Genomic DNA, 22,584 nt, shown 5'->3' with positions numbered 1-22,584 from the left:
CAGGATAACAGAGAAATAGACCCATGTAATAGACAAAAAACTTACAGAACACAGACATAGGTAGAGCAGAAACCAAGAGACAGACACAGCCAGGACCTGCTAGACACAGAGAGAGACACAGCTGGACTCACACAACAGCTGGACACACCCAAGCCGAGTTGTAGACTCAGAAAGACAGAGGCACCAGGGTGGACAGATGTAGCCATGTTGAGACACAAGGATCCACGGACACACCTGCAATCTGAAAGACAGAACATGACACAGCCACTCATGGTTGCACACACATGCACACGACAACCTGCAGACATATTAGGAAAATTAAAATACAACAGCCACACTGTGAGGTGCGAAACCACCTTGTACCCACAGTCAAACAGTCAGAATTCCATCATCTACAACCTCATGCAGTTTGATGGACTAGTGCTGTGATCTGAATGCGTGTGTACCTCCAAAATTCATATGTCGAAACCTAAATCTCCAATGCAATAGTATTAAAAGGTGGGGCCTTTGGGGGGTGATTAGGTCAGGAGGACTCCACCCTTGTGACTGGGATTAGTGCCCTTATAAAAGGGGCTTGAGGGAGGCTGTTTGTCCTTTCAGCCACCTGAGGACACATAGAAAACGCCATCTAGGAGGAATATGCCCTCACCAGACACTGAATTTGCTGGCGCCTTGATCTTGGACTTCCCAGCTTCCAGAACTGTGAACAATGCATTTCTGTTGTTTATCAATTATCCAGTCTGGAGGACGTTGGTACTTTAAGACAAGGGTCTGACATCCTCCTCATGTGCCAGCAAATGAATAAATTTCTCTTTCCTTTTCCTCAAACTGCTTGTCCTCATTCTTCATTCTTTGTTTGGCCATGGGGACAAGTATTGAACTTTCGGTAACACCCTCACGTTTGAAAAAAGTTTTCAATAAAAATACCTGGAAAAAATTATGAAAGAAAAATATAAATTGTCTAAAGTATGTTGTTATAGCAGCCTGGATGGTGTTTTGTATCTAAGACAACCAGGTACATAGACACACCCACACTCACCTACCCCCAGATACCCCAAGAGATGCCAGGCCCAAGGGGTTATGAGGACACACACTTATACCCATGAGACCCCCACTATCTAGTAGGAGGCTGAGAAGGGGGGCATGTGTACAAGCATGTGAAAACATGCACACACATGCACGCACACACACACACAAACACTTCCAAAGCCCCAACTAACATGCAGGTGGATGAGCCTGAACAGAGTTCGGGTCCCCCTTTCTCTCCAAGGGCACCTGGAGAATAGGGGTGCAGAGACCTCCGGGCTTCTCTTTCTGCCTCTCATACCCTTGAGCCTCCCGAGGACATCTTTTTATATTTGAACTTCAATTGCAAACAAATACTCAATGGCAAATCCATTGGGTGAGGATTAAAAAAGAGTGCTGTGCCCAGCCTGCTGAGCTGGTTGTTGCTGCAGTCTGGTGTCCAAGATGCTTTCCTTACACCCCTCCTTACTCCTGGCTGTGGTGGGAGCCTGTAAGACAGCTGGGACCCTAGCCTGGGTCTGGTGGTCTCGTGTCATGTGGTGGACATAATCGGTTGTCTCTCAGCATCCCTCCTTCCCACCTACCTCTCTCCCTGGTTTGCCTACCTAATGCTGAGTCTGGAAATTTTTTTAAAAAACTACATTTCCCAGATGTCTTTGCATCTCCACTTCTGGCTACAGAATTGATTCTACCTACTGGAAATGCTCATGAGAGATTTAGAAAGTGGAAGTGAGCCCACGTGTGCGTGTGTGTATGCATGCGTGCTTGTGTATTTTGCGGAGAAGTAAAGTTGTGGAGACATGGATGTTATGTTAATGAATTTTTTTTCTCCACTGGACCTATTTCCAGGTCATGGTTCTGGTAGCAGCCTCCACCTTTCTTACTGTAGAAAGGAAGCAGCTCCTTGGTGGTTCAGCTATAGGGTATCGAGATGGGAGCATGACCTATTCCAGGGCTGCTCAAAGTGTGGTCTCCTTCGCATATTATTAGTGTCATCTGTGAAGCTTGTTAGAAATGCAAAGTCTTAGCCTCCCCCATTCCCCACCCCTGGACCTACTTACTGAATCTGAAACTCTGAAGGTGGAATCAGGAAGCTGTGCTTTATCAAGTTATTTTCTGGTGATTCTTTTGCACAGTAAAGTTTGAGAAACACTGGCCTACAGCCCACTCTCTGAGCTCCTCCAGTGATTTTGCAAGCCCCATAAATTCTTGTATTCACTCCCTTTCTGCTTAATATACATAGAATGGTCCCCACACTGAACTTTGGCTGACAAAGTAGCATCAGAGTTCTAGAGTTCAACTGATAAGGTTGGAATCTCAGCTGAATGCTTAATAGTCATGTGACCAGGGGCATGTGACTCTGGGTGGCAAACGGTAATTTCCAAAGATGGCCACAGCTCTATTTCCCATCCCACATGCTCTTTTAGAATCTTGCCACTCTGCCCTCAAGAGGTGGAGTCTGTATCCCATCCCCTTGAATCTGGACAGGACTTTGTGACTGCCTTGATGAGTCTGGGGCAAGTGACACTATATCACTTCTGAAGCTAGGTCATAAAAACTCAATGCATTTTTCTTCTGCATTTACTTCTGCCTTGCTCTCTTGGGATGTTTGCTCTTGGGGAATGCAGCCACCATGTTGTGATGAAGCCCAAGCAGCCTATGGAGAGACCCACATGGAAGAATACTGAGGACTTTGTTCAACCTGCTCCTGCTAAGCTCTGAGCCAATAGTTGATGCCACCTGGACAGTCAGTTGAGATCCACCTTGAAAGTAGTTTCCTCAGCCTCCAGCTAAGATGTTCTAGTTGATGTTACAGGGAGCAGAATGACCTGCCCTGCCCTTGCTCAAATCGCAGATTTATGAGCAAAATAAACGTGTGTTGTTGTTTTAAGCCACTAAGTTTTAGGGGATAGTTTGTTACTCAGCAAAAGCTAACTGATACGCTTTGTCTCTCTAAATCTTAGTATCAAAGGAGATAAAAGCTCAGACCTTACAGGGTGGTTTTGAGGGTTGCATGAGCTGAGGCATGAGCCAGGCACACTGTAGAGCTCCATGTGTATGAGCTACATTGTTATTCAGGCAGGACTGCCACTCAGGTGCTAGCCCAGGTGGACATCTCTCTGGCACCCTCCCCTAGAGCTTCCTCCTCCTGCCTTCCATACTTGCAAGATGCCTCACAGAGAACAGCAGCAGCTCTGTGCCCACAAGGTCTCCTTGAATCCTCACAAACAACCCTGTGGTGGGTGTGTGGGATTCCTGGGGAAAAACCTCTGATCTCATTTTATAGGTGGGGAAACTGAGGCTCAGAGAGAGCAAATGGCTTGTTCCACACCACACAGCCCATTAGTGGCATAGCCTGGTCTGCCTGACTCCAAAATCTCTGCCCCTCCCTACCATTTCTTCTGCCCAGAGGTGAGAGGTCAGCACCCACCCCCACCCTGCAGGGAAAAGCCTTTGCTAGCTGCACAAGGAGATGAAAAATGAACTAGGCAGAAGCTTCCAAGATAACAATTAATTTATTTATCCAGGGTAAAGGAGGGAAAAGGAGGGTGGGGAGGGCAGTGGGGACAGCCTCTCTTCCTCACAGGTGCCAGTGGTGTCCCACCACCCCAGGTAAGCCAAAGGGGGCAGGAGCTGAGGGGGATGAGGTGAGGTAGGACCTGGGGACTATGGGGGGCCGGAGGGGAACTAGGGCCTGGGGGGTCAAAGGTGAGGCAAGGTCAGAGGTTCAGAGAGGTTCAGAGGGAGGGTTCAAAATGGGGTTCATGGGGGAGGTCAAAGGTGAAGAAGAGGTCAAAAGTGAAGGAAGACTTGTGGAGTTAAATGCAGGGTTTATGGGGCCAGAGGGAAGCTGGGGCTCAGGGTCAAAGGTGAGGGGAATCTGAGGCTCAGAGGGAGGCATCTAAATGAAACCAAAGCTCATAGGTCTAGAGGTGAAATGGGATTCATGGGGGGGTCAAAGGTGAAGAGGTCAAGGCAGGGTTTATGGGATCAGGAGTGAAGTGGGGGTCCTGGGGGTGTCAAAATTGGCAGAGCTCAAGGGGGGGTCAAAGATAAAGTGGGGCTCAAAGGTCAAAGGTGAGGCAGGTCAGAGGTGAAATGGGCTCCAAAGGTGTTGCCAGGGTCAGGGCAAAGTGACATTCATGAAATTGCAGGGTCAGAGCTGAGTCAGGCTGAGCGGCAGGGAGGAAGTGGGGGTCTAGGGCTCAGAGAGGGGCTCTAGGGGGTCAAAGGTCAGATGCCCCATGGTGGGGCAGACAGGAAAGGAAGGCAGGGGCCCTAGGCCACCTCCTCCTCGGCCTCCTCCTCGAACTCGCCCTCCTCGGCGGTGGCATCCTGGTACTGCTGGTACTCGGACACCAGGTCGTTCATGTTGCTCTCGGCCTCGGTGAACTCCATCTCGTCCATGCCCTCGCCCGTGTACCAGTGCAGGAAGGCCTTGCGGCGGAACATGGCCGTGAACTGCTCGGAGATGCGCTTGAACAGCTCCTGGATGGCCGTGCTGTTGCCGATGAAGGTGGCCGCCATCTTCAGGCCGCGGGGCGGGATGTCGCACACGGCCGTCTTGACGTTGTTGGGGATCCACTCCACGAAGTAGCTGCTGTTCTTGCTTTGCACACTCAACATCTGTTCGTCCACCTCCTTCATGGACATGCGGCCCCGGAACACCGCGGCCACCGTCAGGTAGCGGCCGTGGCGCGGGTCGCAGGCGGCCATCATGTTCTTGGCGTCGAACATCTGCTGGGTGAGCTCGGGCACCGTCAGGGCGCGGTACTGCTGGCTGCCCCGGCTGGTCAGCGGCGCGAAGCCGGGCATGAAGAAGTGCAGGCGCGGGAAGGGCACCATGTTCACGGCCAGCTTGCGCAGGTCTGCGTTGAGCTGGCCGGGAAAGCGCAGGCAGGTGGTGACCCCACTCATGGTGGCCGACACCAGGTGGTTGAGGTCCCCGTAGGTCGGCGTGGTCAGCTTGAGGGTGCGGAAGCAGATGTCATAGAGGGCCTCGTTGTCAATGCAGTAGGTCTCATCCGTGTTCTCCACCAGCTGGTGCACGGACAGGGTGGCGTTGTAGGGCTCCACCACCGTATCGGACACCTTGGGCGAGGGCACCACGCTGAAGGTGTTCATGATCCTGTCTGGGAACTCCTCGCGGATCTTGCTGATGAGCAGGGTGCCCATGCCCGAGCCGGTGCCACCGCCCAGAGAGTGGGTCAGCTGGAAGCCCTGCAGGCAGTCGCAGCTCTCCGCCTCCTTGCGCACCACGTCTAGGACCGCGTCCACCAGCTCGGCGCCCTCTGTGTAGTGGCCCTTGGCCCAGTTGTTGCCGGCTCCCGATTGGCCTGGAGAGGGGAGGGGCGGGGACGCACAGGTGATCTAGGGGAGACCCCACCCTCAACCCTGTCTCCCCGCCACCTGGAGGGCGCCTAGTAATTGAATAATAACAACAGTAGCAAAAATAATAAAAGATCAGTAATTAATATGATGATGATAAGGAACTGTTTTCTCTGCTTCCATCCTTGCACTTTTGCACCAGGCAGCCAGAAGGATCCTAGGAAGACCTAAATCCAGTCATGCCCCAGCTTAGCTCGAAAACCATCCCACAGCTCCCACCTTTGATTAAAAGCCCAAGTCCAGGCAGTGGCTCACGCCTGTAATCCTAGCACTCTGGGAGGTCGAAGCGGGAGGATCGCTCGACGTCAGGAGTTCAAGACCAGCCTGAGCAAGAGCGAGACCCCGTGTCTACTAAAAAAATACAAAGAAATTATCTGGACAACGAAAAATATGTAGAAAAAATTAGCCGGGCATGGTGGTGCATGCCTGTAGTCCCAGCTACTCAGGAGGCTGAGGCAGTAGGATCGCTTAAGCCCAGGAGTTTGAGGTTGCTGTGAGCTAGGCTGACACCATGGCACTTTAGCCAGGGCAAAAAAAAAAAAAAAAAAAAAAAAAAAAAAAGCCTAAATCCTCTCTGAAGCCCACCAGGCCCTGCACAACCTGTCCCATCTCCTCCCTGTCCCTCCCCTCCTCCCTCTCTCCCCCTCCTCTGCTCTGGCCACGTGGGCCTCCTCGCTGGGCCTCCAACATGCCCGGTGTGGTCCTGCCCCTGGGCCTTTGCATGGGCTGTGCCCTCTGCCTGGTGAGCTCTTCCCCCAGGCCTCCCCAAGCTCCCTCCCTCCCTCACCTTCAGGACTTTGCTAGCCTACATGAGGCTATCCCTGGTCACCCTCTACACAGCTGCAATGCCTCCCATTTCTTTTCTTTTGGGGGGTGGGGGGAACAGAGTCTTGCTCTGTTGCCTGGGCTAGAGTGCAGTGGTGTCATCACAGCTCACTGCAAGCTCAAAGTCCTGGGCTCAAGTGATCCTCCTGCCTCAGCCTCCCAAGTAGCTGGGACTATAGGTGTGCACCACCACACCTGGCTAATTTTTCTATTTTTTGTAGAGACGGGTCTCACTCAGGCTGGTCTTGAATTCCTGGCCTCAAGTGATCCTCCTACATCGGCCTCCCAGAGTGCTGGGATCACAAGTGTAAGCCACTGAGCTCAGCCTCCCTCCCGTTTCTTATTCCTCTTCCCTGCTTTATTTTCTTGAGGGCACAGACAAACCTATGTTTTCTTATTAATCATGTTTATTGCCTATAATCTCACAAGCCCCAGGATGACAAGGGTTAGTATTAGAAGATTGGGTGGTGATACTGTGAATATTTCTTCTAATCTCCTCCTCTGCCTGGATAAGTGAGGTTCCCACCCTCACCCCACAGCCTGTCCTCCCCGTAGCAACCACCAGGGGGTACCCGTAAGCACCTGAGGCAGGTCCCGTCGCTCCTCTCTGCCCACAGCCCTCCATGGCTCCCACCTTCTCCGGGGTCAAAGCCCAAGTCCTCCCCGTGGCCCACAAGGCCCTGCACCACCTGCCCTGTCCCCTCCCCACCCTCCCTTCCTCTCTCTGCTCCAGCCACATGGGCCTCCTCGCTATGCCCCCAACACGTCAGGTGTGGTCCTGCCCCAGGACCTTTGCACGGGCTCTTCCCTCTGCCTGGGATGCTTTCTCCTTAGGTACTCACATGACTTCTCCCTTGCCTCCTTTAGGGTCTCTACTCAATGTCACTGCCTCAGAGAAGCCATCTCTAACTGCCCCATCCTGATCTGTAATGAACCCTCCTCCTCATTCTCAATCCCTTTACCTTGTTTTAGTTTCTGTGTAGCACCTGTTACTACTCAATCATACATATAAATTTTTCTGCTTGTGTCTGGCTCCCCTACTAGAACATAACCTCATGGAAAGTAAGGGATTTGTCTCCATCACCATTGTATCTGGCATGCAGTAGGTGCTTTCGAGTTTGGAGTCCAGGAGGATGGACAAGACAAGCTGTGTGACTTTGGACAAGTTACTTCCCTTCTTTAATCTGTATGAGTTTCCAAAAGAGAATAATGAACCTCAAAGACTGACTACATGGAGCATCTCAGATGTGCCAAATGCGGGGCATGGCCTGTGTCTCTGAATCCTTTCCCCAACTCCCCAAGGCATGCACGGACTCTTCTTACTTCCATTTTACAGGGGAGAGAAGGGAGGCACAGAGAGGTTAGGTCACCCCCAGAAAGTCACACTGCAAGTGAGTGGGGCAGCCAGGAGCCAGGTGGTCTGGCTGCCCCACTGTCCCCCACCCACTTACCTCCCAGAGGCCATAGATCTCTTGGCCCACCTGTGAGTCCCCCACCCCTGGCCCCAGGGTTATCTTAGAATTCCTCATGCCCTTTGGCCAACCTCATTCCATACTTCCCCACCCCTTTCCCCCCAGGACCTATGATGGGCCACGCCCACACAGGTGCATCATTATCTTTTGGAACCTTCGTATAGATCAGAGAGGGGAAGTCACTTGTCCAAAGTCACACAGCTTGTCTTGTCAATCCTCCTAGATCACAAACTCTAAGCCAGCAAGCTTGGAGAAGGAGAGTGGCTGGGACAGGGTGGAGTCTAGGGCTTGAGGCCAGTGTGTGTGTGTGTGTGTGTGCGCGTGCGTGCACGCGCACAGGGCAGGCCTGGCCCAGGAGAGCTTTCCCGGAAGGACTGTCAAAGGGTGTGGACGCCCCACCACCTTCACATATGTCATTCCCATCTCTTGGCTCTGCAATGCTGCTTGGCCAAGCCAAATCCTACTCACCTTTTAGGTTGCAGATGGTGACAATGATAATGAAAATGACACCAAATGCTTGTTTTCCCTCTCCGTGTGCCAGGCACTGTTCAAAATTACCCATATTCACAGCGTGAAGCCTCATGATCCCGAATGGTAGGCATTTTATAACCCCTGCTTTTGAAATGAGGGTTCTGAAGCACAGGATGGTTAAGGAACCCACCCAAAGTCACTCAGCTGACTCCATCATCAGCTGAGTTTTACTTCTTTAAAATTCTCTGTTGCCCAGCTCCTTCTACCAGGATGTGAGCTCCACTGGGGCTGTTTTGTTTTCCTCTGTATCCCCAGCTTCCGGAACAGGGCTTGGTATGCAGTAGGTGCTCACTATTTGCTGCATGTATGAAGTGGAAGGTGTGGGAGTCGCACCCAGGCAGTCTGCTGTCCATTCAGACTGTGGAATTAAAATGCCACTTCCTCCAGGAAGCCTTCCCTGAAGCTCCCTCTGTACCTTTCGGATTCCCTGCTGCTCCCCAGGGCTCCCATGGTGGCCTGGGTGTCCCGCATCAGGGCCCCCTGACAGTGCTGACTCTGCGGGTGCTAGGTAGAGGGTTTTCATCAAGCATTTGGAAACATAAGGAGCAAGGAGGCTTCTCTGTCTGCGCTCCTTGGTGGGGACTTACCAAACACAAAGTTGTCAGGCCGGAAGATCTGGCCAAAGGGGCCTGAGCGCACTGAGTCCATGGTGCCGGGTTCCAGGTCCACCAGGACAGCTCTGGGGACATAATTTCCTCCTTCAGGGAGACAGATGGAGGGCAGTTCTGGTGAGGGCCAGGACCCCGCAGGCAGGCACCTGGGAGCATCTTGCCCCCTGCACCCCCAGGCGGAACATGCTCCCTGCCACCCCCACGGCGGGAGGTGCCCCCTTCGCCCTACCTGTGGCCTCGTTGTAGTACACATTGATTCTTTCCAGCTGCAGGTCACTGTCCCCATGGTAGGTGCCAGTGGGATCGATGCCATGTTCGTCGCTGATCACCTCCCAAAACTGCAGGGGGGTGGTGGGAAGGATTGAGAGACCCGGAGCAGGTGGCCAGGCCCGGTACCTCCCCGTAGTCCCTCTGAAGCCCCTCCCTGGTGGCCTCCTTCCCCCAGCAAGGTGAGAGGGGGGACTTAGAGGCAGGGTGGTGCTGACACGAGGATGAGGCAGCGAGAAGGCAGCGGTGGGGGCGGGGTGCCGCGGAGTCAGCACCCCCTCTCGGAGCCGGCCAGTGCCAGCGAACCCCGGCTGCGGCCCTCGGTGGGGGGATGGGCGGGGTCTCTTTGTGAGCCTGGAGGGGACAGTCGTCCAGCTGTGAGGCCAGCTGTGGCAAGCGCACAGAGGCCGGGTCCCGCTCCTATAGGCCTCTTTGTTCCCGGCTTGGCCCTGTCCGTGGCCACCCCTCCCCCACCGTCCCTGGGGTGCCGGCCTCCTGGGAACCCTGTCCCCCAAAGACCCCAGCTCCGGGGACCCCGCTCTGAGCCTCTCGGCCACCACGGCCGCCTCCTGCCGGGGCCTGGTGGCCCCGCTCCCCGTGCACCTTGGCCCCGATCTGGTTGCCGCACTGGCCGGCCTGCAGGTGCACGATCTCCCGCATGGCGGTGGCGCTGCTGGCGGACGCGGCGGCGGTGGCGCGGGCGCTGGAAGCTGCGGCGGCTGCGCGGGCTGTGGATGCGGCGGCAGCGGCGCTGGGCTGGCGGCGGAGCACGGTCCCTGCGCCCCCGGGGAGCGTCTATATGGGCGGGCGGGGCTCGCGTCACGGCTGGTCACCGGCCCGCTCCGCCCCCTGGTCCCTCCCCGGGATGGAGGGTGCAGGGGTGGGGGTGGCGGGGATGCAGGGATCTCCCTCCGCAGCGGCCTGCGGGATCTGAGTGGGGGGCACCGGCTGGGACGCTCCGGGGCTGCGTGTGCCCCCACCCCTGCCGCAGAAGGGTGGGAGGAGGCCCCTCGGGCGCCGTCAGTGCCACCTCCCCCCACCCCTCCCCGCCCCCAGCCGGGCCTGGCCACTCGGAGCAATTGAGCAGGGGAAGGGGGAGTGCTTGGTAAACAAGGAGCTGGGAAGTCCACCCCTCCCCCGCGCAGGCCCTGCCTCAGTTTCTCTGCCCGCAGCCCCGCTCCCCATTGGCCAGAACCCTTGCATTAACAGGGAGGGCTCCTGGGTGGGGGGCGAGCTGGGGGCTCTGGAGTAGCGATCTGGATTGGGAGTGGCGGTTGGTTCCCGGAGGGCTCTTCTTGAAGCCCGGATTTTCCTTTTGTGTTTGGTGGGGGATGCTGGTGGAAGCCGGTGGGGAGCTGTGGTTCCCCTGGACACCTCTGTTGGGCTTTGCACCTGTTTGTTGCAGGTGGGGTCACCCCTAGCCTGGCTTGGGTAAAATTTGGAGCTGGCTTACATATTGGGGGGGATAGTGAGCTCTGAGGGAGGGGTTGCCTTGTTCTCCCTCTCTACTCCCATATTATAATTTATAATTAATACAAACAATCTCCCCTGCCTCTGCATTTCTCATTAGCTCTGTGCACGGGCTGCTTCTCTCTCTGCCTGAATTTCCTCATTTGCAAGAGGGGTAATGAAGAATGCCTTCCCTCCAGGGCTGCTGGGAGGGTACCATGATGGAACGGCTTCAGGTTACCCTCACACAGAGGGTGACAACACATTGTATCTATTGTGATTATAATTATTATCAGGGGCTGGCTGGGACTTTCTGTGCTGACCCTCCAGTGGAGGCCAGAGCTCCTGGGGCCTCCTTCCGGGGGCAGCCTCCAGCCCTGCCCTCCCAGGAAGCCTCCTCCTCACTCAGCCTTGGTGCACCCACTTAAGGACTTGTGTGTATAGTGGGTTGGGGGTGGGGTAAGCCATGTTGGCCATGCAGTTTGGCCCTCACACTGGCCAAAGGCCACTAATTTTGACCACTGGTTCTCAATGGGGCTGGGGGTACTTTTGCCCTCCCCCCGGAGGACACTTGGCAATGTCTGGAGGCATTTTGGGTTGTCATACATCCATGGGTGTGTGTGTGCCTGCAGGAGAGCTACCGGCATTTGGTGGGAGGCCAGGGAAGCTGCTCATTGCCCCATAAAGTGCACAGGACCCCCCCACCAGAGAATGATCCAGCCCCAAAAGTCAACAGGGCTGAGGCTGAGAAACCCTGCATTAATTATTTGGGCAAAAATTTGAATTAGATCTCCAGGTCACACTAGACGCCAAAATGAATTCCAGACGGGCTGGACTGCATATGGGTTAGAACAGCTCGATTGTCCAGCCACTGTGATTTCATCTCTCCCTCACCACTCAGTTTGTGTATTTATGTATGCATCCCCCTTTCCAGCAAACCGCTTTTTATTTACTTGCATAATATAGCTCCCACAGGAAATCAATCTAGCTTAGCACTCTTTACGGCCCCAGTATAATCTCAAAGACATTGTAGGGTTTCATTGATCCACACCTAACAGTGCCTGAAAAACACCTGTATTGTTTCATGTGTCTATGAAAGTCTACGGATTCTCCCACCTCTAAAAGCAGTGATGTTTGCCAAAATCAGCATTTTTGCTTTCCTGAGACATAGGCAATGTCTGGTAGTAAAAAGGGCATAAAGATTTGACATTCCCAGTGTTGCATGAAGACTAAAAAGTGATTTCATTGTTCTGCTTTGCAATGTAGTCCGGAAACCAACGGAGATAAAAAGCAGTAAATAACTATGTTAAGCTTTTACTGACTCCTAAAAACCTGGGAATTAGATTTAAGAATTTATCATGATTTACAAGTGTCATTTAAAAAGGAATCAGTTCATTAAACCATGTGGAAATAATATGTAAAATAAGTCTGCAAAACAAAACCTAAAACAGACTTTAAACATGTTGAAGGAGAGAGAATATCTAAAACTGTGGATCTTCCAGATATTTCATTATTATAGCACGGCAGCAACTAGTCCTTAACTTCAGTTGGAGTAAGCCTCCTAAATCCTGCTGAGTACAGATTCCAACCCTCTGTTATCTTCCACCATTTTCTCTTGAAACCTTTCCTTTAGGATTAAGACAGCTGTATTGAAAGTCGTCTTCAAGTTGTATCTTTCCTCAAGGAAAGTTTTCCCATTCATATCATTCTTTCCAAGTGTTGTGGCTTTCCAAGCAATGCAAACTCCTGATGGATCTCATGGAAATAAATACTGTCATCTCTCATTCCAACCCGAAATAAGTAAAGTGTAAATCGACCAATACCACCTGGCTGGGTGTATTCTTGCATCCTGGGGTGGCTCTCTGTATTGGCTGAGATGTGGGGAATGGGTGCTTGGTAAACACAATACTATTGCTGAGTTGGATTTCTTTCTTTCTTTCCTTTCTCTTTCTTTCTTTCTTTTCTTTCTTTCTTTCTTTCTTTCTTTCTTTCTTTCTTTCTTTCTTTCTTTCTTTCTTTCTTTCTTTCTTTCCTTCCTTCCTTCCCTCCCTCCCTCCCTCACTCCCTCCTCCCTCCCTCCCTTCCTTCCTTCCTTTCTTTCTTTTTTTTTTTTTTTAAGACAGTGTCTCACACTGCTGCCCAAGCTAGAGTGCCATGGCGTCAGCCTAGCTTACAGCAACCTCAATGGGCTCAAGCAATCCTCCTGCCTCAGCCTCCCAAATAGCTGGGACTACAGGCGCCACCACCACACCTGGCTAATTTTTCTATTTTTTGTAGACACGGGGTCTCACTATGTTGCCCTGCCTGGTCTTGAACTCCTGGGCTCAAGCGATCCTCCTGCCTCAGCTGGGACTACAGGCATGCACCACTATGCTTGCCTAATTTTTTCTATTTTTAGTAGAGATGGGGTCTCGCTCTTGCTCAGGCTGGCTGAGTTAGATTTCAAGCCCTGTGTGCAAACTTTCTGTAATATGGTCCATATACACCAAACCTATATGCTTGGTGATTGGTTCTACTTTGTGTACGGTTTGCTCATCCTACAGAAGAGATTTCCATTTCTCCTCAGTTGCAATTATCACACTGTTTACAGGTTTAATTACCATTGGTGGGGGGGGGGGCTCCAGCTACAGCAGCCAAAGCATATTCGGTCTGAACAAGTTTACCAGATGGGCTGAAACTGTGCTCAATCCACCATCATTTCCTGAAGAGCCCTCAGTGTGTGTATTTAAATGTGTGTGGTGTCCTAGGACTTCAGTAGGTCAGATAATAGTGGAGTGCAGCGTCCCTTGAGGGTTGCTAAACTTCCTCAGCCAAGAAACTCTCAAGCAGGGGAGGTTCTGTTCCCCCACACCCCTAGAGGATGCCTCCTGATGTCTGGAGACATTTTTGTTCATTACAATTTGGTGGGTTCTCAGGGCATCTCATAGGTGGAGGCCAGGGAGCACCCACAGATGCCACTCAACATTCTACAATGTACAGGAGGGCTCCCATAGCAAAGAATTTTCCAACCCCAAATGTCAATGTCAGTAGTGTGAGGAGGAGTGACTCCGATTTATACTTTTGAGGTTATCACCCAATGTGGTGTTATAAGTGATCACAGAGACACACTGTGTCCAAGCGAAACAGGAAGTCCGCCAACCTGTGTGATTGTAGATCAAGAATTTGTAAACCCTGTGTTGGCATTTCTTAATTTCTTTAATGTATCAACAGTCTTTAAGAAAGAATAAAAAAGGAAGTGGCCCTGCTGGGAGGGGGCTGACTGAGGATATAAACTCAGTCCCAGAAAAATGGGGTTTCCTATGTCGACCCACCAGGGCAGGGATGAATTGGATGTGGACTCAGCCCCAGACACAGTTCCCTGGGAAGTACACGGTCTGTGGGGACCTCTACTTTTTTCTGTCTCAGGGCATCCCTTGGGCTCACTGATGGCCCTTAGGAAATGAATCTAGAGGAAGGACAAGGGGGAAGTGAGTGGAGAAGGGAGAGGTGGGCTTCTAGTATTCAGAGCTTTTGGGACCCAGTATTGCCCCAATTGTAGAAAAGTTGGTGATATAGAATGCCTATGGGGACAAAGAAGAGAGGGGTTCGGGGTGGGTGATGTTACCCACACTCCTCCCCAGCCTGGGCTTCTCCTGGGCTCCAATCCCGGAAGGTCAGGAGAGCTAGCTGTGCCTGCGGTTCCGAGGTGAGCACAGTCACCCTGGTATCCAGGCGTCCCACGCAACACCTACCACCCAAAAGGCCATCAAGGCTCCTTGCAGGAATCCAATGACCACATCGTAGGGGTGGTGCCAATAGTCCACGGTCTGGATGTAGCCAGTGACCAGAGCCAGGGATAAGAGGAGGAACTGGAAGGTTGGCCGTAAGAACCTGGTCTTCTGTCCCCAGGGGTGTACCTGCACATAAAGCTGGGGAACAGTGGGAGGGTGGGCAGTACCTTGAAGACCAGGAGCCCATATCTAGAAGGACCACATTTTTGTGGCCACCTGTGCAGCAAGACATTCTACCCTGCCAGTTTTGTATGACAATGGAATTCACCATGTAAGGTGGGTTATTGGTTGTGGCCCCCAAAACCATCATTGTAAAAAAATTTTACTCTATTAACTAGCCAGTGTTGGGAGGACTGTTAGATATTGAATGGAGGATTTGACAAGCAGTCAACTGACACCGTACAGGTGAGCCCGATACCATGGCCCAATACTCCCACCTCCTGCAAGCATTGGATCTCCAATCAAACTGGGCCAACCTCATCAAGGAACCCTGCAAAAGTTGAGGCTGGGCTCCTGATTTTGACATGGAAAATGGAAAACAAAAAATTCTTGTTTTTAAACATCAGGTTAATCTACTTCCTTGACGGAGCAGCAAGAATGAGAAAGTGGCTGTTGTATGTTTCAGGGAGAAACCAAGCAGCACCTCTGCGAGGTGAAGGAATTCTCAGACACCCAGAACATTCTGCTCACAAAACTGACCACCCTTTCTGAGGTCCACAAAACCAGGGAAAGGCCTGTGTCCTAGCTGTGTGTGATCTGTCTGCCATCCAGGGCAGGGGTGAGCCTCGAGGCACTGCTGATGTGCGCCCCAGCCCCCAATCCTCCCAGGAGGTGGGGATAGAGGACAGAGGGAGTCCACTTTACCTATTATTAATAAGAATAGTGATGTTTAGACCAGATCTACGGCCAGATCCTGTTCTAAGCACTTAATGTGCATCAGGTTGGTTATATTTTAACTTGTGAAACCACAACTAGGAAGCAGGTGCTGTCAGCATGTCCATTTCACAGATGAGGAAATGGACGCCCAAGGACATTGAGTATCTCACCCAAGCGTCATACACTGCTGAGGCTGGGAACAGAGCCAAGAGAGCCCTGCATTCTGGGTCCAAAGCCCTTACTCTTTGTCACTATGGGATGCTGTATCTACTTTGTTACTTTTTTTTTTTTTTTTTTTTAAGAGAGAGAGAAAAGGGCTTGCAGTCCAGTGGGTTGTCTTTCAGGAAGAAAATATTGCTAGAGTTGAGGCAGCTGTGTGACTGTCACGTGCCCTGTAGCCTCGGCCTCTGTTTGTGTCATAAATCTGTCCACCATGGTGCCTGGTGCTCTGGGCTGGCTCCGATGGGTGCAATCAGCTTCCAGCACCCGAATCTATGCTCTCTTTGTGTGCTGGGCCCCTGGATCACTGGCTGCTTCCCAAACGTCCTTCCCACCTCCTCTCCCTGGCCACTCCTTCCACCTTCGCCTCAGCTGGGTCTGCTTTTCTTTCCCCCAGCCCTGGTGGAGACCCAGCCCTGCACGGGCCCTCTCCAGCTGCAGTCGGGGAAAGACAGAACTTTCTGGAAGTCACTGTTTCAGGACAGGGAAGCTGAATGAGTCTTAAGAGAAGCCGTCCCAACTCCAGGGGGCACACACACAAGCTCTGTGGAAGCCGTGCCTGGCACTGCTGGTGCCCAGTATGGGAGGGGGATGGGAGGGGACAATGGAGTGTTCTCCGGCTTTGCTGGGTGTGTGGCCTGCCTCCCCACGACACTCACCACCAGATAAACCATGCAGTACATCCCGAGGGATGCTTGCTCGGAGTAGAAGGATTTCCTGGGAGATGAACAGGGAAGAGGGCTGAGATCAGCAGGGAGCTGGGATAGGGAGGGGATATTTCCTGAGAGTCCCCTCCCTGTCCACCCACTTGCCTCTGGGTGCCCAGTGTAGGTGTAGTTGGTGATGTAGCCACTCTCACAGTTGAAGGACGCTGGGTCTGGCAGGCACACGGCCAGGAAGTGAGGCCGCAGGCGTCCAGTGGTCATCTTGGCGATGCTGGCCAGGGAGAAGCTGGCCATGCTGCCAAAGATGAAGGTGACCAGCTGCTTGTAGACCATGACCACGTAGGTGCTGCCCAATAGGGCCCGCGGGCTCAGCCGGAGGTTCTGAATGTGGATCATCTCTCCCAGGCTGATCTGCAGGGCCGCATGGGGAGGGGAGGGTGGCGTGGGGTAGAGGTAGGGCGTAAATCACTGCTGGGGCAGGGGGGACAATAGAGTGGGAGATCCTCAATGCTCTGTCTCAGCTCACATGTCCCCTCTTCATATGGAAAAGGAACGGGTGGAGTTTTCCACTAAACCCCCCAGAAAGGTGGGGCTTCTCATTTCACCACACATGAAAATGGGAGACTTTGCCCACCCCTGTGCTTGAACTGGGCAGGATTTCCTCCTTCACTAGGGTAAGGGGCATAGCTTCCCCTTACACCAAGAAAAGGGAGTGGGTAATCTCCCTAACTTATGTCACACATGGGCAGGAATCTTATACCTGAAAGGGGTGGGACTTCCTGTTACACCAGGAAAAGGGGTGGGCCTTCTCCCTATTTTGTCAGATATAGGCAGGATTTTCTGTCCCGTATCTGAAAGGGGCGGGACTTCCTGTTACAACAGGAAAAGGGGAGGGGCTTCCCCTATTTCAGGACAGATATAGGCAGGATTTCCTGTCCCATATCCATAAGGGGCGGGACTTCCTTTTACGCCAGGAAGAGAGTATAGATTTCCTCCCAAGTGCCTGAAAATGGTGGGACTTCCCTTTTCACCACCAGGAAAAAGAGATGGGACATTTCCCCCATGTTTGAAAATGGGGGGTTTCCTTACTCCCAAGAAAAGGGGTCTGGCCTGCTGTCTGCTTTATGCATATTAGCGATGGGGGTTTCCTGTCTGTTAGGGGAAGGGGGCTGAACTTCCTCCTGCTCCACGCCTAAGCCAGAGAGGCCGGTGTTTCTTCTGTCCTATGTCAACAAGGGGTGAGCTTACCTTTTCCTCAAGGAGAGGTTTTTCTTCTATGCCATCAAGCAGTGAGAGTTCCCGTTTCATTAGGATAAGGGGTGGGACTTCCTCCTGCTTCAGGGCAGTGCTTCCCACTTTTCCAGGAAAAGGGTGAAGCTTGACGTGTGGCATGTCACCACCACACTGGGTGCAGGTGGCCAGCCCCTTACTGTGAAGACGGAGATTAAGAAGCCTATGGTGATGAATGCTGAGTCCTCGACGACGTAGTGGGACACCTGGGGGTATCTGATGTCATTACAAAAGAAGCCTTGGAAGTGGGGTGCCACCAAACCACTCTCACTCAGCAGGGTGGGAACGCTGACTGCAGGAGGCAGAGAAGACCCTACTCATGGTTAAGTAACCTGAGGCCTACTCTCCTTAAGCCTTCGGGCCAGTCTGTCCTCCCTGAGTCTCCACAGCATGGACAAGGTGGGAAGGCAGGAAGGCTGTGCAGGGAGGATGGTCTGGCCAGAAGGTCAGAGGAGGAGAGAGCCCCAGGAACCCATCCATGGATGGGGCCCTCTCATCCCCGCTGCAGTCAGCACCCTCTCCCTGTTGTGTGAGATGGTGGGTGGTGTGGGGGGCTGGGAGGATGGGCAGATGTGGCATTTGTGGGTCTTAGAATCAGGTGGTTAAGGGGCTCAGGATAATGAGGGGACAAGGGTGGGAGAACTCACTTTTTCTGTATGTGTATGTGTGTCCTGATGTATGAACGAATGTGTGTATGGTTGTGGCTCTGCATATCTGTGCATCTGTGAGTGTCTGTGTTCATGCCTATAGATATCTATGTCATCCATAACATGAGCATGTTTTTTGTGAATCTGTGGATGTGTGCTCTCTGGTGTATGTGTCTTTCTATGTAGCTGTGAGTCAGTCTGTGGCCATGAAAGTGTGTCTTTTTCAGTGTGTGCAAGTCTCTGTGTCTTTGTGTGTATGGGACTCTGTGTGTCTATGGAAGTGTGTGTGTGTGTGTGTGTGTGTGTGTTTTCCTGGTATATGCACCTGTGTGCTTGAGGATGTGCATGAATTCAGATGTGTGTCCACATCTCATGCATCATGCTTAGGTGTGGTGTGAATATGTGTTTGGGGTATGTGTGCTTCTCTGTGTGATCTGGGAATGGTATGTGTGTGTCTGAGGTTGTGTGTGTATGTCCATGAACATGTAGGTTGTGCTGATATGTGTGTATGGCTGTGTTTGGGATCTGTGCATTTGTTTATGCCTATAGCTGTGGCTCTGTAGCTTACTGGGATGGGGCCCCTGCCTCCTGACACAGCCATCTTAAAGCCAGGCATGGGAGGGGGCTGTCTCCAGCAGGTACCAAGCTCTCTGTCAGCCCCACCCACTCCAAAGGCCTCCCCCTAGGCCTTTCACCCCTCTCTTGACTCTGCTGTTTCTGTGCCCTCTGTAGTCTGGCAGAACCAAGTGGCTGGAACCCAGCCTCCCACAGCTCCTAACTCCCTTCCTGGGCTTGGAGGGGCAAAGGTAGCATCCCAGCTTGGCCTCCCCTCTCTAGAGAGGGAGCTTTGGTCGCTGGGTCTGCCCTTTGGGGAGTTAGGAGGAGCTGGCGTCTAGACCTCAGGCAAGCACAGGCCACACAGATGCAAGATACACACGCCTAGAATTTGACACACACAGTTACACGATACAATCACACAGTCCAACCCAGACACACAGATTCAGATAGCCACACACAGACACACAATGCAACAATATACACACAACCCATAGGCCCATATGGACTCAGATGCATACCCAGATACACAAATACCATTGGATCCACTCCCAATCCAGATGTCTGCATAGACACAGGCTCCTGTAGACCAAGTACAAGCATAGGAGTCACCCAGTCACACAGGATAAACATCACACCTCCCCTAAACCAAAACAACACGTAGCCAGGGAGCAACACAGAGACCCAGTGAGACACACACACACACTGGATCAGATACATACAGATACACCCTGCAACCACACCCAGTATGAGTCACCAGCCCCCCAGTCAAGCGACCCTCAGATAAAGACAGAGTCCAACAAGGCCCCTTGAATTCCAGGATTGGGGTGCTCAAGGCTGGTGGGGAGGGGGCTCACCAGCATCAGACAGAACACGTCCAGAGCCACCAACATCTTGGTGGTCCCAGAGATCCACAGCGAGGCCGGTGGGGATGTCCTGCGTGGGTCGGCAGGCCACAGGCTCTGCTGCAGGACCACCAGCTTGAGTGGCCGTGACCATGTGTTGTGAGGATTTTATCAGCTGCGGGGGTGGGGGCAGGGGACGGGCGATGGGGTGGGTATGTCTACCGGACTGGGATTAGAGTTCGCGAACCAGCGAGGCCGCAGGGCGGGGGAAGCTGGCAGGGATGGTGAAGACCACCGTGGGCAGATCAGGGCTGGGGAAACTGAGGCCCCTGTAGCTTCGTTAGCCACACGCCAGGGGCGCGGCAGCTCTGGGATGGGGTCTTGACGGGTGTGGATGTGTGGATGAGACCTGGAAGAAGGTAGGGCACAATAAAAGGGGCAGGGCCTAAAGGGATAAGGCAAAGGGTCACAGACCCTCAGACTGAGAAGTGGGCAGGGCCTAGGAGGGGGATGGCCGGCGAGTAGGCGGGACCTGGGGAGAATAACAGGAAGTGGGAGGGGCTGAGGAGTGGGCAGGGCCTGGGGAAAATGACGGGGAAGTGGGAGGGACTGAGGAGAGGGCAGGGCTTGGGGGTGAGTGGGCGGGGCCTAGGGAGAATCACAGGGGAGTGTGCAGGGCCTGGAAGAGGAGATGGCAGTGTGAGTGGGCGGGGCCTAGGGAAAATGGCAGGGAAGTGGGAGGACCTGGGAAGGGGGAGGCTGGGGAGTGGGCGGGGCTCAGGGAGAATGGGAGAATGGCAGGGAAGTGGGCTGGGGCTGGGAGATTTGGGGTCGCCCTGGAACGAAGGGCCCACCTTTCTCCGGGGCCCGTGGGCCGTGGCTGTGTCTGTGTCGCTGGTCATCCTGGCTGGGCACTGGGCATTCCAGGTCTTGAGCGATTTCTTGGCGGTCACTTTCAGGCTGAGAGCCAGGCCGGCAGGCAGGGGCTCTGTCCAACGGCCGCCCTGCTCCTGCCCCGGCCGCGCCTCATTGGCCGGACGCGGCCCAATGGGAACCGCTGCAGGGGTGGTCGCGGTCCCGGGCCGCGCCAGGGCGAGGGGGTTGCGGCGGGGGGGGGGGGGTCTCCCCACGGTCTCCGCTCCAGCGTCCAGGGTCCTGCCCAGCCCGACTCCGGCCGCCGCTGCCTCCGCGCTCTTTCCTGTCCCGGCTCTGCGCCGATGCTCCGAGACCCCGAGCGAACTGGCAGGCCTGGCCCCGGGCGCCTCCTCCGCGCAGCCCCGGGCCTTGGCTCGGGTCCACCAGGGGGCGCCCGCCGTCCGCGCGGCTGTCGCTGCAGGGAAGGGTCCGCACGCGGACCGGGCTCCTCAGGGCGAGGATCGCGGTCCCCAGAGGCAAGGGCCTGGGTCTCCTCTGGGGGTGGATCTTGGGTGATCTTAGAGTTGGACCTGGGTCTCCTCTGGGGGTGGATCTTGGGTGGTGTTAGGGTTGGCCCTGGGTCTCCTCTGGGGGTGGATCTTGGGTGGTCTTAGGGTTGGTCCTGGGTCTCCTCTGGGGGTGGATCTTGGGTGGTGTTAGGGTTGGCCCTGGGTCTCCTCTGGGGGTGGATCTTGGGTGGTGTTAGGGTTGGCCCTGGGTCTCCTCTGGGGGTGGGTCTTGGGTGGTGTTAGAGTTGGCCCTGGGTCTCCTCTGGGGGTGGGTCTTGAGTGGTCTTAGGGTTGGACCTGGCTCTCCTCTGGGGGTGGATCTTAGGGTTGGACCTGGGTCTCCTCTGGGGGTGGATCTTGGGTGGTCTTAGGGTCAGATCTGGGTCTCCTCTGGGGGTGGATCTTGGGTGGTCTTCAGGTTGGACCTGGGTCTCCTGAGAGGGTGGTGGGTGTTGGGTGGTCTTGCAGTTGGACCTGGGTCTCTTCTTCTGGGGGCTGGATCTTAGGTGGTCTTAGGGTTTCACATGGTTCTCCTCAGAAGGAGGATCTTGGGTTTTCTTACATGGGTGTCCTTTCTTCCAAACAGCTCTGGGTGGGTCCTGGTTCCTTTGATGGTGCTGCCTTTTGTGTTCTGGTTTCAGGTGTCTCTGCGCATCTCTTAATTAAGGTTGGACTCGTGTGCCTTTGGTGGTCTCCGGGTGCCTGATACTGAGGGTGTCTCACTGCATATCTCAGAGTCCTTGAGTCTCCTTGAGGCTGTTTATGTGTTAGTGAGCACATGTGACCATGGTCCTCCTTGTGTCACCTGGGCCTGGGGGTGTGACATGGTCTCTGTTGTCTCCATTGTGATTGTATGTGTCTGTGATTGTGTGTCTTGTCTCCAGGTGTCTGTATCAGTATGAGTGATTTTGTGTGTGCCTGAATTGTGTGTCTCTGTGTCTACCTATGTGTGTGGTTGTGTACACCCTTAATGTGTGTCCTTGTGTATGTCTGTGGCTAGCTGGGGTTCCTGCCCCGTATATCTGTGATTGTGTCCCTGGGCGTCTGTCTCAGGGTGTAACTGCGTGTATGCCTGTGTGGTGCATCTCCACATCTGTCTTTGATATGTGTGTGATCGTGTGTCTGTGATGGTGTGTTCTGTTCTCGGTATGCCTGAAGGTATGCCCTGAATATATGTCCACTGTGTCCTCTGTGTGTGTCTGTGGCTAGCTTTGGTGGCCGACCTTGTATATGTGTGGTTTTGTTTCCGGGTATGTATGTGTGTGATTATATGTATGTCTGCACTGTGTGTCTGAGTGTGTGTCTTGGTTTGTGTGATTGTATATGTCCTGAGGGGGATGTCTTACTGTGTCTGGTGGCTGCTTCCCCTGAAGAGTTGGAGAGTCCCTTCCAGGTGGCTGTTCTGCTGGGCTTCCCTTTCTAGGGCGGGCTGGCTTACTTCCCAGCAGGGTGAGTTGTCTCCTTGTGCCTTTTGAAGGGGTCCTGGGGCCTGCCTGGGTCTTCCCCACCCCTGGCTCCTCCACTGCTGTGTCTTCCCACTGGCCATAGCAGGGAAACACCATTTCCTGTCTTTGATGTCACTGGTGTTAAATTTTCCCTTCTTTCCAACAGCTGTGGCCACTGGTTTCATTCTTCATGTGTGTACAGTTGACCACGATTTTGTGCTCAATATTCAAAAAGCAAAACAAAGCATTAGCAAAGCTAACCCACGGAAAATGCAAGC

General features: G+C 53.5%; 1 protein-coding gene across 1 annotated transcript; it reads right to left on the bottom strand.

Moving 5' to 3' along the window:
* Window positions 1-3,546: 3,546 nt before the first annotated feature.
* On the bottom strand, window positions 3,547-9,916 carry TUBB4A (tubulin beta 4A class IVa). Its single transcript, XM_045548657.1, has 4 exons — window positions 9,725-9,916; window positions 9,084-9,192; window positions 8,831-8,941; window positions 3,547-5,363 (listed from the first exon to the last, which is right to left on the bottom strand). Exons 1-4 carry the CDS (start codon window positions 9,779-9,781, stop codon window positions 4,306-4,308), a joined length of 1,335 nt encoding a protein of 444 aa, XP_045404613.1. The 5' UTR covers window positions 9,782-9,916; the 3' UTR covers window positions 3,547-4,305.
* Between the last annotated feature and the right edge of the window lie 12,668 nt (window positions 9,917-22,584).

The sequence above is a fragment of the Lemur catta genome, chromosome 1, assembly GCF_020740605.2.
Source record: "Lemur catta isolate mLemCat1 chromosome 1, mLemCat1.pri, whole genome shotgun sequence".
Classification (NCBI taxonomy): Eukaryota; Metazoa; Chordata; class Mammalia; order Primates; family Lemuridae; genus Lemur; species Lemur catta.
Note: the sequence above shows the minus strand (reverse complement) of the source record. Positions and strands in the feature narration are given on the sequence as shown.